The sequence below is a fragment of the Triplophysa rosa genome, linkage group LG15 (assembly GCF_024868665.1).
Source record: "Triplophysa rosa linkage group LG15, Trosa_1v2, whole genome shotgun sequence".
NCBI lineage: Eukaryota > Metazoa > Chordata > Actinopteri > Cypriniformes > Nemacheilidae > Triplophysa > Triplophysa rosa.
The window spans coordinates 2,233,182-2,247,905 of record NC_079904.1 but is presented as its reverse complement, the minus strand read 5'-3'; the positions used below and the strand labels follow the sequence as shown (position 1 = coordinate 2,247,905).

The 14,724-nt window shown below is 38.8% G+C and overlaps 1 protein-coding gene across 3 annotated transcripts; it reads right to left on the bottom strand.

Moving 5' to 3' along the window:
* Nucleotides 1–384: 384 nt before the first annotated feature.
* On the bottom strand, nucleotides 385–12,687 carry tfap2b (transcription factor AP-2 beta). Of its 3 annotated transcripts, XM_057353357.1 has the most exons (8): nucleotides 12,146–12,687; nucleotides 10,927–10,990; nucleotides 8,291–8,746; nucleotides 7,242–7,296; nucleotides 5,426–5,645; nucleotides 5,027–5,145; nucleotides 4,326–4,467; nucleotides 385–2,268 (listed from the first exon to the last, which is right to left on the bottom strand). In XM_057353357.1, the coding sequence occupies exons 2-8, from the start codon at nucleotides 10,972–10,974 to the stop codon at nucleotides 1,974–1,976; spliced, it is 1,335 nt and encodes a 444-aa protein (XP_057209340.1). In that variant the 5' UTR covers nucleotides 10,975–10,990; nucleotides 12,146–12,687; the 3' UTR covers nucleotides 385–1,973. The 3 variants fall into 3 exon arrangements, with proteins under 3 accessions (XP_057209340.1, XP_057209339.1, XP_057209341.1); XM_057353356.1 differs by lacking the exon at nucleotides 12,146–12,687 and having other exon boundaries at nucleotides 10,927–12,132; XM_057353358.1 differs by lacking the exons at nucleotides 10,927–10,990; nucleotides 12,146–12,687 and adding an exon at nucleotides 9,050–10,779.
* Between the last annotated feature and the right edge of the window lie 2,037 nt (nucleotides 12,688–14,724).

Genomic DNA, 14,724 nt, shown 5'->3' with positions numbered 1-14,724 from the left:
TCAAAATAAATAACCAGTAACAAGATGGTCGCAAGAAGCTTTTCACTTTTCTCAACAAAGCTAAGAAAATCCTCCTCCACAATTCGGATGCTGAAGAAACCGCCCGTGGGGCAGAACAAACCCAGTCGGACTATTTCGCTTTATACTTGACTCGCTCTTTTAAAATAAAGTAAATAATTGTCATATGGATTACGTGAAAATAATCATTCACTGTTTATTGTCTTTTCACTTTAATGTTTGTTTGATTTTGGCACTCGTTTGATTTTTCATTCCCCCTTTTCATTATTATTTTTGTAAGATTCAGAGCGTTTTTGTGATCTAGAATTAAATAATCCTCTTTGCAGCAGCTATACAAAACATGAAACTTAACCACACAGCAGAATCTACAATAAAACACGATTTATTTTTAATTCGAGGTAAATGAAAATCACCAGACATGAACCAACTTCTACCCTTCACCACATAACACCGTATCTATGAAACAAAAAATACAAGATGCTATCTAAACCAAGCGTTCACCCACGCACAGAGAGTCACAAACAGACGACTCAGTCTATTCCTATGTACAAACGTCCATTAAATTAAGTATAAATAAATATATACAAACATAAATAAAAGAACCATTCTCACACAGAGTTAACCAAATATTAACTTTGACAGACAGGCTGTACTCCAGCTTCATTGACAAGCGCTCGCCCACGAATGTAGAATGTGCGCTAGCAGGTGAGGTGAGCGCGTGAAGGTATGCGCGTGGCAGTGTTCCAGCGCGCGGGGTCAACTCGTTATCCCAGTTTTATTCAGCCTGAGAAAGTCATTAAATCGGGGATTATTTGTTTTCAATGACATTTGGTCAAAGCAAGCTTCATTTAAGATAATCGTTTTAGTCCTTAAATGTATGATTTTATCATTGTTGGTTTAAGTCTGTGCAAAAGAAATAAAACGTGGGTAAGCAACAGAGAAAATATCATGGTAACTTAATGAAAATGTCGTCATATTTCACAGAATTGAATAGCATGACAGCGCAAACAGCAGTTTCGAAGAAATACAAAACGATTTCGATTTGCGCAACAGTTGATTTCTTTTTCTTTATGCGACCACTCGGTTAAACTGATTCTGAGAGGCTTCTGGAAAACATGCTGAATATAAATCTCTGATTAGAAAAAAACGTCAGAATGTCTGGTAAAAATTGTATTGTATTCAATGGTCTGATTGAGAATATATAGCATTAACGCTGTGTAATTTATTACGCTTTAAAATGAAAAATGTGAGTGATGGATTATCTGTTTAAGCAATTCTGCCTGAATTAAACATCTGTAATAAGAAATCTCAATTTTCTAACTAGCATGGTGGTCTGCACTGTTTTTTTTTGGCTAATGCTTATAATACTGCATGTATTAAACAATGCAATAAAATCTATTCTTTTTAGTCTCTCTTTGTAATCTCTGTGGAACAAGTCATCATTTAACAGCCACTTTTTAATAAAACATACCTGTGTGTATTTTTACGTGTAAATGATGTATGAAACGTAACCACTAACATCCCAAGAAGACTGCTCAATAATTGTATTTAAATCAAATATCCGAACCAACCCTGTGCTCCTGTATGCTGATGGCCAGCACAAAGATGAGCTCAAAAATATGAATGATCGGATTCATGTGTGTAAAGGTCAGCCTGTGTGATACAGCATGTGTTTAACATCATGTAATATCGCATACTTTTTATACACAAAAACGCACACACGCACTCCTCCAGCATTCTCACAGGAATGAGATGAAAATGGCGAACGAGTCACAACAGAGATGTCTTCCAGTCTCTTATCCCTTTTGCTTTCCCACGATGTGTTTTCCACGTTGCACCTTCACACCAGAATGTAAAACGCAATGTCATAAAACTAGAGTTTATAGAATCTCTGAACATCTCCAATGACTTTGTTCGAAGCCCCTTCTCTCTTGATATCCTGTTGTAATTCCAACTCATTTCCTGTGTTTTTCCTCTTTTTCCACGCCTTTGGATCCGTCGGCGGGCGTGTGTCGGTTGGGCGTAGGGTTGTTCAGGAACATCTTGTCGAGACCTTTAAGGGCTTCAGTCAGGTAGTTCTGCAAAGCTGTGAGCGCAGCGCAGATGGCCGGAGAACCGAAGCCATGCGTGATGAAGCTGAAGTGTGACAGGCAGCTCTGGATTCCAGGCTCAAGGATGGACGTAGGCCGAGAGTTTCCTATAGGAGTACGATCCTGAGCCAACAGGTCTGTGAACTCCTTACACAACTGCCTGTGAAGAAGAAGAGAAAGAGATGATGGACAGGGCTTCATCACTTTAAGTTACTAGAGACAAAACTCTTTTTTCCACATAGTTTTTGCAAGTAGGAATAAAGGAACCCAACAATAAAAATCATTTTTTTATCATTTAGTCACGCTCATGTCATTCCAAACCTGTATGACTTCTTTCTTACATAGAAGATATTTTGGTGACCAAACAACACTGGCCCCCATTGAGTTCCATTGTATAAACACAAAACCGCTGAGACATTTCTCAAAATATCTTCTTTTCTGTTCCACCAAAGAAAGTCTTTGAACAACGTTAGAGTGAATAAATGATGACAGAATTTTTTTTTTTTGGGTGTACCGTCCCTTCAAGTTGCGCTCGAGCACATTGTTCCCATCCAAATCTTTTAGCATCTAGCATCACGCATGCTTTAATTCACATCACAACATGGCTCATGGATAACTGCATACATTTTTCAAGAAATGAATTTAAGGCATAAGTTGAATTAAACCGTAAAAAGAAACACACTTTGATTTCTTTATAAAAACAGCCATAAAAGAACCGCCAGCTTGCTGGCATGGATATTCCTACGCTCTCCTTAATATATTGATATACATATTCTTTTATCTAAGTGTGAAACATTGATTATAGAGAGAACTCATCCATAATATCAAAGCCATCACAGGAGCAACTCAAAAACCCCTCATCCATGAATAACCAATACACAAAGACTTTCCACACATCCATTCTCTAAACCTGCTTTTCTGGGTCGTAGGAGCCTATCCACCAATACTTCACCATTTGGATATTTCAAAAATGTTAAAAAAGAAACTCTCATGACTTTGTGCATGTACTAGACATACAGAGGACTGCAGATCTAGCACAAGTTTACTTCTGCTTCTGAGAGCGAACCACATGAGTTAGAATAAAGCCATCAATTTAACTTTCTGTCTACTGGGAGCTTGTCTTTATCAGCCATTACTGGGGAATATTCGCTTCATGTTTCACGTAGCTACCGAAAGAGATGCTGTAAATATTCATGCTTTCCCTGCTTTCAACGATTATTAAAAGAAATAACACGATTCCAGTTATGTGCCCAGACGACCTGACCTCGGATTGAATACTAATAATAACCCATCAACATCTGACCTCCATGTCTCTCTAAACGCTAACAATTTAGACATGTGGATCAGTATCTGTAACCACTATAAAAATGAAAGAATCAACATTTTTGTTCAGTTCTTTTGCTCTCTGATACTTGAGGTTACAGCAGCTAATTTAAAATCAATTCAATTGGACGTTTTCCAGTTGCATGAACCAAGAGGATTTTAATGTTTTGCCTGTTTGTGTCAGGACAATAATATTTTGCTCTGGTATAACACAGCCACAAATAAGAATCCGAAACAATTCAATCCCTAAAAGGTCATTTGCGACAAACAGTTCAAATGCCTCCAACTGTCAGCGTTGCAGGGCCCTGCTGCGGCATTTGCAGTTGTCGAGGCTTGTCACATTTTGACCCACATTCGCATTCGCAGCTCAGAACCACAAACACTCTTGTTGTCCAGTCGGGAGAGCGCGGCGCGCCTCTCTCCCTCTCTCATTCCAGAGCGACAGAACGCGAGTGCCAGAGGCGCGTGCAGGGGCGGGGGCGCGGGCCGACTGACGGGACTTTGACAGACAGACTGTGAAAGGAGAGGCGAGGGAGGAGGGATGACCTTAGGCAAAACTTCAAGGGGAAAGCTGGCACTTTAAGACTTGAAACATTTCACTTAAATATAATGACTTTCTAGCTCGGTGCCAGGCTGAGATGGATAAGAGGCGCGCGTTCCTGCTGGACCCGAACCGCCTCATTAGAAACCAGCTAAATGTGTCAAAACGCACCAGGCACTAAGCGGACAGCCATCAAAACGACACGCTCCCGCAAAATCCGTGATGGATTCTACGTTCGCCTCGAATTGTGGCTACGCATTTGTTCAGATGAGGGCGGCGCAAGCATTTACCAGCTTGCAATGAAAGCAACCAATGCACAACTTTCACGTCAACGTAAAACATTGCGCACGTACTTCGTGGCGAGCAGCATGTTCTTCCGCGAGTGCAGCTCGTTTGGATCCGTGTGCTGTCTGTTCAGATATTCAGACACGGCCTTCGTGGGGAATTCAGTTTCGCAAATGTAGCCAAAGTCCCGAGCCAAATGAACAGCTTCCCCTGGAAATAAAAAAAGAGACATAATATAGTAAAAAAGGAATTACTCCACACATTCGCTTTTTACAGCTGAACCGAGGGGGTGATAACCAAATAAAGAACTGCCATGCAAAAACAACCAGACAGCCACAATAAAAAATAATTAGATAAAATTAGCTGCATTGGTTAAAAATGTCGTTTTAGCCAGTGTTTCTGTATTTGTTATATAAATGTGCACCACCAATACATAAAATAAAACAGATTAGCGTTCTCGCTCTCATAATTGCCAGATTATAGAGAAACTCTCAAGGCAATGAAAATTCATTTATATTGTTTATAGTCTGTGTTTAGAGCTGCGTAATAAATCCATGTTATAATTCAGAATGGCTTAAATTGCAGTGTTACTTCCGATTAAACCATAACGTTTTTTATTTAAAAACCCCAACAGAAATATTAGTTTATAGGCGCTCCATCACAACTTGACGTTTGTTTGCTCACCTGTGGGGCCTAAACTCTCAAATACCTCACGGTAAAATTTGAATTGAAGAAAATAAGAGAATAAGAATCAGATGTCTTGCTTTACCTTCAACCAGAGACGTCAGTAAAGTGACATTCGCTGCTTTGCGTCTCCCAGCAGGCAAATTCAAGCCGATTTTCTCCAGCTTTTCCCTCAGTGATCTTCCTCCGTTTTTCGACTTCGCTCTGATCAGAAAGAAACATGCTTTATGTGTGCTTTACTAACAAATGTGCAAGCATGCATATTTAAAAACTCTAGATTAAAAAAATCAACTGTTCACTTTTGTGTACAAATTATTAACTTCTTTACGTGAATGATTTTCTGATCACTTCAAAACAGAACTAGAAGAAAAAGGTAATAGATGTGGAAATATTGCATATGTTTCACGTTTTCAACTGCACATAATCATGTTTCCTGTAATCTTTGATCCTGTGTGTGTCCTGACGGATGCATTGATGCTCTCACCTCCTCAGGACCCCGCCGAGCAGAGACGCGTTCAGGCACTCCGGCGGAGAGAGGCGCCGCTGGACCTCGCCGACCGTCACTTTATATTTGGACGTGGAGCTGAGAAGCGACAGGCGGCCGGGCACCGAGCAGAAGACCTCGTTGACGTTCACGGTGACCCCGCCGATTAGACCATCTTTGTTCATCATAAAAGAAGCGACGCTCTTGTGTGGCATGGGAACTGCGCGTAACGAAAAGACAATTATTGAGCTGTGTTCTACACTCACAATAACCGGAATGACATTTAGTAAAATGTTTAAGATGGAACAACATCTGTTTGGTTACATTATGCATTGCGCTTTTACCCAAAGCGACTTACAGTTTGATCAGTATGCGTGTCCGAACCACGTCAAAAGATGCCAACGGAAAAATACGAAAATAAGAAACTAAAACGACTTAATTCTGTTTTAAATGACGCGAACGATAAAACAAGAAATGTCAAAGGCATGTGAGATTATGTAACGTGAAATCTTGGCATAAGGGGCCGTAAACCCAAGCCTCCGGCTGGTTCGGGTCAACCCGCACGCGCCCGGAGCTGCCAGCGCGTGCTCCCGTATAGAAACATCATGTCTCATTCTAATTCTGATTAATAATCTTTTTATTGAAAATTATGTGAAATTTTACTATCAAACAGATAATCCAGATCTGTGTCATTGTCATGTTTTTCAGTTTTTATAGAGCATTACATTTCTAATATAGTTAGAAATCTATTTTTCTCTCTCTTCTTTTTGAAAAGTATTATTGTTTTAACTTCAACCTTTTTTGTAGTAAAGCAATGAAACCCACAAATTTACCATGATATAGTTAAACTACGGTATGGCAAATAGAAATCAATCTGATAAAAAAACGTCACTAGATTTTACTACAGAAAACCCATGGTTATTTTTCCTAAGGGCATCTAGTCACAGTCCTGTCAGCTTTACCTCGACTGCAGCCGGTGAGAAAAGTGACATTTCAGCAGAGTATTTACACTCGCATTTATTATATTATTGATCGGTGATTGACGCGTGCCAACTAATTACATTAACCACCTATTTTTCATTTCACCCCCATACGTGCAGACGTCTACTAACTTAAGCGCTAATGGGGTAACGAGCGCGCGAGCCCCGGAGATCTCTACAGGGGATAATAGAGAAAACGAGCTCTAAACGAGCTCACGAGATCTGCGCCCAGAAAGTCATCCATCACAGCGGCCACTTAAAGGCAGTCTCTTCTGGGAGGCCCGTGCTCCGTTAACTAAATTACCGGCAAATGTCCCTCACAACGGACAAATATTAACACGAGCCCAGGGAGTGTTGCTTGAGCTTATGCTGACACGAAGCTCGTACAAAATGAAGCATGTATCTAATGTGTCAAATGTAATCCGTGAAGAAAACATATCTACAAAACTGAGATTGTGACATATCATTTATAAATGTGAGCTATAGTTTTAATAAACAACATCCACCGTGGTATATGTAAGAATAATAAGAATAGAAAAGATATTATAATCATATGTGACTACAGTATACAAAAACTGAATGGCCTCCAGTTACACCTGTTCGAGATTGACGTCCAACCTTAAAAGAACAAGGTGACATCATTTGAATCGTAGATGAAGTGCGCATGCGTAATATATGTTGTGAGGCGTATTCACCTGAAAGGATATTTGCCCTTAATCTATAAAACAGCAATTCGTTCTAACAGCCAGTCATCCAAAACGCAACATTTACTAAACATCACATTTCACTCTTTTTCCACATTATATAGTACTCATATCAAATTATTTATCATTTACCCTTTTTAATGACGGACTGATCCAGGATGTTCATCCCGCTATTGTCATCCAGAGCCTATAAAATCACAGCGTGAGAAAACATATGACAATTGTTTGCTCTTTTGTTGACTCCACCGGGTATCCTATCAAACAATTCTATCAAACAATTCATTTGAAGTACAAAAAAAATAATTTTGGTGCAAATGGTTTGATACAAATAGGTCAAATATGATAAAAATATAAATAAGATCAAAATGATAAAATATTAGAAATTGACAATTTAAATAGATTTTACAATTAAACGTATGCCTTGTGAAAATAGAAAGTCATGCAAAATCACCATTTTTCATTTGAGTTTTCAAAATAAAATTGAAGACTATATCTGATTCATTTCATTTGTTAATTAAAGCAAAATTAAATATTCTACCTCAGGGCACTCTAGAACATGCTTCATGTCAGTTTTTATATTGTTGTAATAAAACCTCAGAAGGGAGTAACATCATCATTATACAGTCAACTTGGACAGGCCTTATCCTAAGATTTACATGATGAAGAAACCCCCTATTGACAAAATTAGACGTGATGTGTGCAGTGACATATGGTTTAAAAACAGATGATTAAAAATATAAAGTAATTTATAAAGTGTTCAGAGAGTTTTTTAATAAACAGCAGTTTATACGCATTGCTATTATTCAACTCATTGTAATCATTTTAAATGTTATTTTTACGTCATTTTAACTTCAAAATTGTGATTAATACAGCAAATTGTTCTAAAAAGTGAGGTCCACAGCGAAAAAATAACTGAAGTAATTTATGTCCCTAAAACGTTCAGAAATAAATTTAGATTCAAATTCAACAATGAGAAAATGCTGCGTGCACAGGTCAAACAATAAACGGAATGTATACAGAAACAGCCAAATGGCTCTGCTGAAATATTTTTTTAAATCCCCAAAAGTTTAACAAACCAAATCAACTCATATAAATTAATCTTGACTGCAACAACAAAAAACGCCATATCTATTACATTTTACGCATTCAAAAACCAAACAAAAAAAGAACTCTTAACCAACCTGCACATCCTCCATGCCGTGTGCCAGGCCATGCAGGGACAGACCGTCACCCATCCCCGCTTCGAGCCCATGGTGTGTTGAGTGGAGCAACACATCCGGCCGGCGCACGCTCGAGTAATCCCGCCGGGGGTCCAGACCGGAGAGCTGCGGTAACGAGGCTCTAGGCTGCGGCAGTAAAGCTCCGCTTTCCGAGCCCACATCTTGTCGCTGACGGGAGCCCCACGCGTGCTGCTGTTGCTGGTGTAGGGCGTTCAGAGAGTACGGGTCACTGACGTGTGAGTACGGGTCCTGACTCTGGTGATACGGCAGCGGCTGGTAGGGCGGGGGGAAATACGGCGGCTGGAAGTCCGAGGAAGGGGTGTGAGAGAGCGGAGGAGCGCTGGAGTAGGGACCCTGAGACACTGAGCCCAGCTGGGACAGTCTAGAACTGTGGCTCGGTACCCCGTCATGGCGGTCCTTCAAACGAGAAAAGAATATAAACAGGATTACAAAAAAACCTATGCAAAGATTTGTCTGCATATGCGTTGCGATTTACAAACTCCCAGGAAAGCGTAAGGATATCAAAAATACTTTTTGAGGTCAAATAAATCTCCCAGATTATTCGTATGTTCTCGGACTGAGCAATTTTTGGGTTCTCAAACACATTTTAAAACTCAAAGCAACACAAAATACAATGCGTAAAAGGCTACCCATACGCCCAAATGCATTTGACTATCTAGCAACAACGAAATAAATTTGCCCTCGTGCGATCAAACTCACCGTGGAAGAATACGTGTGCACTAACATCTGGGCAGAAAAACACGCGCGTTTGCAGAGAGCAGAAGAACACGCGACAGCACTACACGACACTCGCCAGGAGAAGCGCGCTTCACTCTCAACTCCTCATGACCAACAAAACTTCAGTATTCAACTCAAAATAATCTCCCTGTTCCTCCAAATGTAAATCTTGTCCTCCCAGATCCCGCGCTCTGGTCCAGAGTGTGGTGCCCTGCTCGCGCGCCGCGCTACACCTCCTGACAATAATTGTTATTCATGACTCCTCTAATATTGCGGGAATACTTAAAGCGGTGGGGAGCAGCGGAGCGTGAAGGCGCTGCTGCTGTAAGTGACGTTCATTCAGGAGGAGGAAACACTCGTGCTCTGTTTTATTCCCCTCTCTGTTTGAGGTCCGGCATACACGGGTCTGGACCTCTTTCTTTTGCTATTGTTGTCTTGATGTTATTGTTGCGTGCAGACCGAGTCCATTTATCTTCAGAGAGAACAAACGAATCGCCAGAATCAGCTGCTTTAAACAGGGCAGATGGGATGGAGGCCTCATTCTCAACATATCCCTGCACTTTATACCAACACTTCTCCATAAATATTTTACTGTATACTCACACTATACTACACCCACCACTGTGCTATCCATACTTAGTATAACGACTCAAAGTATCAAATTATTCCATATTACTCAGGATATGCTCACACTATAGAAGAATGAAAGATTCCACCACATGCCACTGCTACAAAATGTCTCCCTCTCCGTTGAAATAAAAGCCAGAGTTGAGATATTCTGCAAAAACGCGTTTTTTGTGTTGAAGAAGCAAATTTATCTCTCTTACTATCTTCAAATCTATACTCCATACTTTTCCATACTCGAAGCCACTATAATCTAATATCGTAACACAGGCCTCATCGAAGTGAAAGCTGTACCTTTATAACACATGTCCCACCGGGGAAGTTCAGAAGGTAAAATCAGGTAGATTTTGGCTGATGAGACAGTTTCTGCTGCTGTCCTGCACCGGGTGACAGTTTAAAGTCCTTCTCTAACGGTGGCCCATTAAAGCGCTCATAATGGGTGATTTCACGGACTGGGATCGAAGTGTTTAATTACACGCGTGACGGTGACTGTGAGAGAAAAGCCATGTGTGACTCTCTGGGTCGACATCCCGCGAGGCTTTTCCCAAAAAAACACCACGAGCATCTCCCATAGCTGGAGCTCATTCAGGGGAATCCACTGGGCTCCCGCGCGTGACACTGCGTCCGTTACCCCTCATTCTCCAAATGGGAGAATGGGATTCTTTCTTTTTTAAGAAAAACACGAATCAAATAAATGCGATTCTTTCTTGCGCGCGGACTGAATTGGTCCTATTCGCTTTTTTAGATGTTGCTATATAAAAATGTACACATTTAACAAATTTGGTTAATAATAATGATATTTAGACATGTACAAACATTAATATAGCATTGAAACGAATTGATTTGGAACCCATACACAGTGGCATTCAATATTTTACACTTTCACAAATTTAGTTCTTACATAACAAATACACTGAATAAAAAAATTGAAAATGACATTTAACGGAAAAACATGCTAAAATTGTTGAGGTTTATCAAGACGCATGCATTATAGATAAGGTATAATACAACATCGCGTGTCTCAGAAATGACAATAATGTCACTGAAACATTTTTAAACCAAATAGTTTTATCCCTAAAAATATACATAAATAGAACACATATATTTAAAATAATAATAATAAAATAAAACTGACCGCAAAACGCAACGCAATATTTGTTTTTTTCTCTCTCTCTCGTTTTTTAAATCAAACAGTGCAGAAATACAGATGCTGGTGCAGTTTGTGTCCTCGTTACCTCGTATATATCTTCATACTTGACATTTTCCACCAGTTTCCACAGCATGTTCGCGCGCTGATCCCTGTAAAACGAGTGCATTCATGTGAAGAATGAAGATCCCAACTCTCTCTCTCCCTCGTTCACTCTCTCTCTATCTCGCCCACTCGCTCGAAACGTAAAGCTCATAGAATAATCTGCGATTCCTTTAACTCCGTTTGTCTCTGTGTGTGTATGTGCTGTAAAGGCGTTGATACAGTGAATGTCTAGTGTTAAGTGTGTCGACTTTGGGTTGCATGTGAAGTTGCTGCGGGGGGAGATCTTGAGCTCCATCAACTGGTGCAGTCAACGTTTAACAAATACACAGTCAACGCAACACTACGAACCAAAACCACCTGTACTGATTAATCATAAAAAGTTATGCAAATCGTGTTAAATTTCCCTTTATAAATGATTTCCCTATTGTCATATTTTTATTTGTTTTTAGCATAGGCCTATTTAAAGTTTAACTTTTATTGACTGAAATATTAATTGTTCTGTTTTACAACTAAAGCTGTTTTAAATCAGACCGCTGTCATAGTTTGACCCAAACATGGTCTCAAGACAAACCCGAGGGAGTGGGTTTAGGAGCTTTGTATAGATATTTCAGCGGCGAAGAAGAAAAGTGGTCTAGTGCGCCCCCTGCAGGCCACTTTTAATATACCCTTGAGATTTTAATTTTTAAAGGTACAATGATACTAACTAAAAAATATTATATACTATGGTACATTATATATAGGCTACTTTACTACTGTTTATTTTGGGTTATGACAGAAAAATCCGCTACTGGTTTAGTCAGGGAACATGATCTCGGTTTATAGGCGAACACCCGCAATGGATAAAGAAAACTTATTTTAACTCCAACCGTTTCTTTCTTCTAAATGATCTAGACTAGCACTACGATATAGTTCTCTGTTTGATAAGCTCTCAATATTTCAGTCCTGTCCTTTGCTATTATTTTTTGCCGTGTTTAGGCCCCGCCCTGCACACAGTCTGACCTTGACCATCGCGTTTGATGCGTTTAGTGCAAGTTGGATTGATAGATTCTGGTTTAATGTTATTATTGAATATATATAACACTAACCAAAATACCGATAAACAACGTTAATGAGAGATGACAACCACTTTTTTATAGGTGTGTTGTGTGAACTGAACCCCCACAAAGTTAAGTCTGTCACAGAAAAGTGTTGCGAAAACTTACAGGGAGGAACAAACGAGCTGTGTGTCATCTCAAACTTTAAATCCACTGGCTCCACTATCCACCGGATTCTAGATGATGTGCTGTAGACTTCATTGCAATCCTACAAACAGTCTTACGTGACAGATGATCTCATGCCTCGATTGAACTTTTATAAATAAATAACCAGATTTCAATGATCACACTTTTAGTATCGGACGTCGCCATCTTTGATCACTGTCGGCTATCGCGATAATGAAAAACACTTTTTTTCGACCTGCTTTCAACGAGATAGGGTTGATAATGAATAAAAACTTTGTCATAATAATACATTTTTCAATTGGATGCCAATAATCCCTACCATATGGGCACTTTATACGTTGATTCTTTTTTTATTGTAATACTATTTATTTGACAAATGAACAGTTAAGACTGACCTTAGCGTGTACGTTCTGTGTTTTACTATGTGACAAATACATTACTTTGAACAAGAAAGTCTTTTAAATCTGCTTTTCTCTCATGTTAGAAAATAATTTGTCTGAACCACTAATATCTCTTTGAAAGGCATGGCAGTCTTAATGAATTGTAAGAATTTTTTTCACCCAAAAATGAAGTCACCCAGTTGTTCCAAATCTGTATAAATTTCTTTATTCTGATGATCACAGAGAAAGATATTTGGAAGAATGCTTGTAACCAGACAGATTTTGCCCCCCATTGACTCCCATAGTAGGAAAAATGACTTTATCTTTTTTTTTGGTTCTGTTGAACACAAAAGAAGACATTTTGAAGAATGTAGGACAGCAAACAATTTTTTCCTACTATTGTAGTCAATGGGGGGCAAAATAGTCAAAAGTCTGGTTATAAGAATTCTTCCAAATATCTTTCTCTGTGTTCATCAGAACGAAGACATTTATACAGATTTGGAACAACTCGAAGGTGAGTAAAAGATGACAGAATTTTCCTTTTTGGGTGAAGTATACCTTTAATATTATAGAGAGCGTCATTATTTGTCAAACACAATATTGTGCCATGAATGCTTCAATAAGTTTCTGACAATAAATTTGCAATGTCCACATTCTACAACATTCAGTCTTTTCCGGACAGATCTTAAAGGAACATAAAACATATTGTGGAACATCTTTGCCCATGACATTGTGAGACAAACTGAGCTCGACCCAGTTTCAGTGTTCTGAATTAAGATCTGTTGCATTGGCCATTAAGATGTTGCTCAACGTATGGATGAGTGAAAATAATCTGCTATTAATGTTTCAGCAGCCCTGCTGCCTCAGAAAGAGTGCCAGACCTTCACAGACACACTCACTCTGGGCATGTCTACGGGCCATGACAGATGTCGCGACAGTTTGACAGAAAGTAGGTTCATTTTGCACACGCTTTGATTTGAATTTAACATTATCACACATTAAAATTCTCACTGAACACAAAATGAACACAGAATCTCACACACACACATATTCTCACACGTGTCCACAAAGACATCTCTCATTGCTAATATATATTTTTAAAACATACTACAAATTATGACATTTTACAAAAAGAAAACATTGTTTTACAAATTATATTATAGGTATGCACATCACTACTTTTAACTCATGTTACGTACAATTTTACTCATAATACTTTTATTATATGAATATTCCTGTATTGTACTCATATTCTCACTACAATTCATATATCAAAACGTGATATAGGACACATTTTTACCATATTTTAAGTCTGGAGTGTAATCCGTCCAATTGATTAAAACGTAAAAATAATTACCCAAAGTAAACGCTTCCTGTTATTTACCTTGAAAGTCTATAGGTCAACGCATGCATGTTGTAGTTAAACAAACTGGCCACAAGATGGCGCGCGAGTAACAAGATAAAGATTAGTTGAGTTCAAGTTGAAGACTCATCGATGAGGGCAAAACGTCTTTACCTGTATTAAACCAAATGTTTGAAACTAGATTCTTTCAGACATTGTACGATGAGCAGAAATAATAACTTTCACAAACACTTTTTATCAGACCTTAGAAGTTTTCTGTGAGTTTACACATTAAAAATGTTTACGCTCTAAAAATGGCTTTCAACCCGGTTGGGTCCAGTGCAGACAAAATGAAATCAACCCCACGGAGGCCATAGAGTAACGATATCTCAATTGTTATAACTATCTAAATGTATTTATATTTATGCATTACGCTTTTATCTAGTTTTCAGTGTAGCCTTCATGGTTACGTGTTCTCCATCGAATCACAACATTTGCGCTGCTAACGCAATTCTGCCAATTGTGCTACAAAACATATACATAAACAAAATTGTAAAAAAGGAAAATTTAGGCCTAGTGTAGCCCTTATGGTTATGGTAGTATCTCAAAGGCACGATTCACGGCTTCTTTAAATTAATTTAGGAAAAATAGGCTACACAGCTTTGACTATACCTTGCATGTAAACATCTTTACAAACAATGAATCATTTTAGGTACTTTTAAATAAGGCCATCTTGTTAACTGTAATCATTTTAAAGGTATGAGGGTTGGTTAATTTCCTGGTTTAAGAAGTATGCTTATGTTTAAACAATTTTATTACACAAAACAAATGCAAAAGCA

Coding starts and splice junctions, on each gene's coding strand:
- tfap2b (XM_057353356.1), bottom strand. CDS start 11,007: ATGCACTCGTTTTACAGGGATCAGCGCGCGAACATGCTGTGGAAACTG. Junction 7,297..8,290: donor ACGGCATGGAGGATGTGCAG/GTTGGTTAAGAG, acceptor GTGATTTTATAG/GCTCTGGATGACAATAGCGG. Junction 4,468..5,026: donor ACTGACGTCTCTGGTTGAAG/GTAAAGCAAGAC, acceptor TTTTATTTCCAG/GGGAAGCTGTTCATTTGGCT.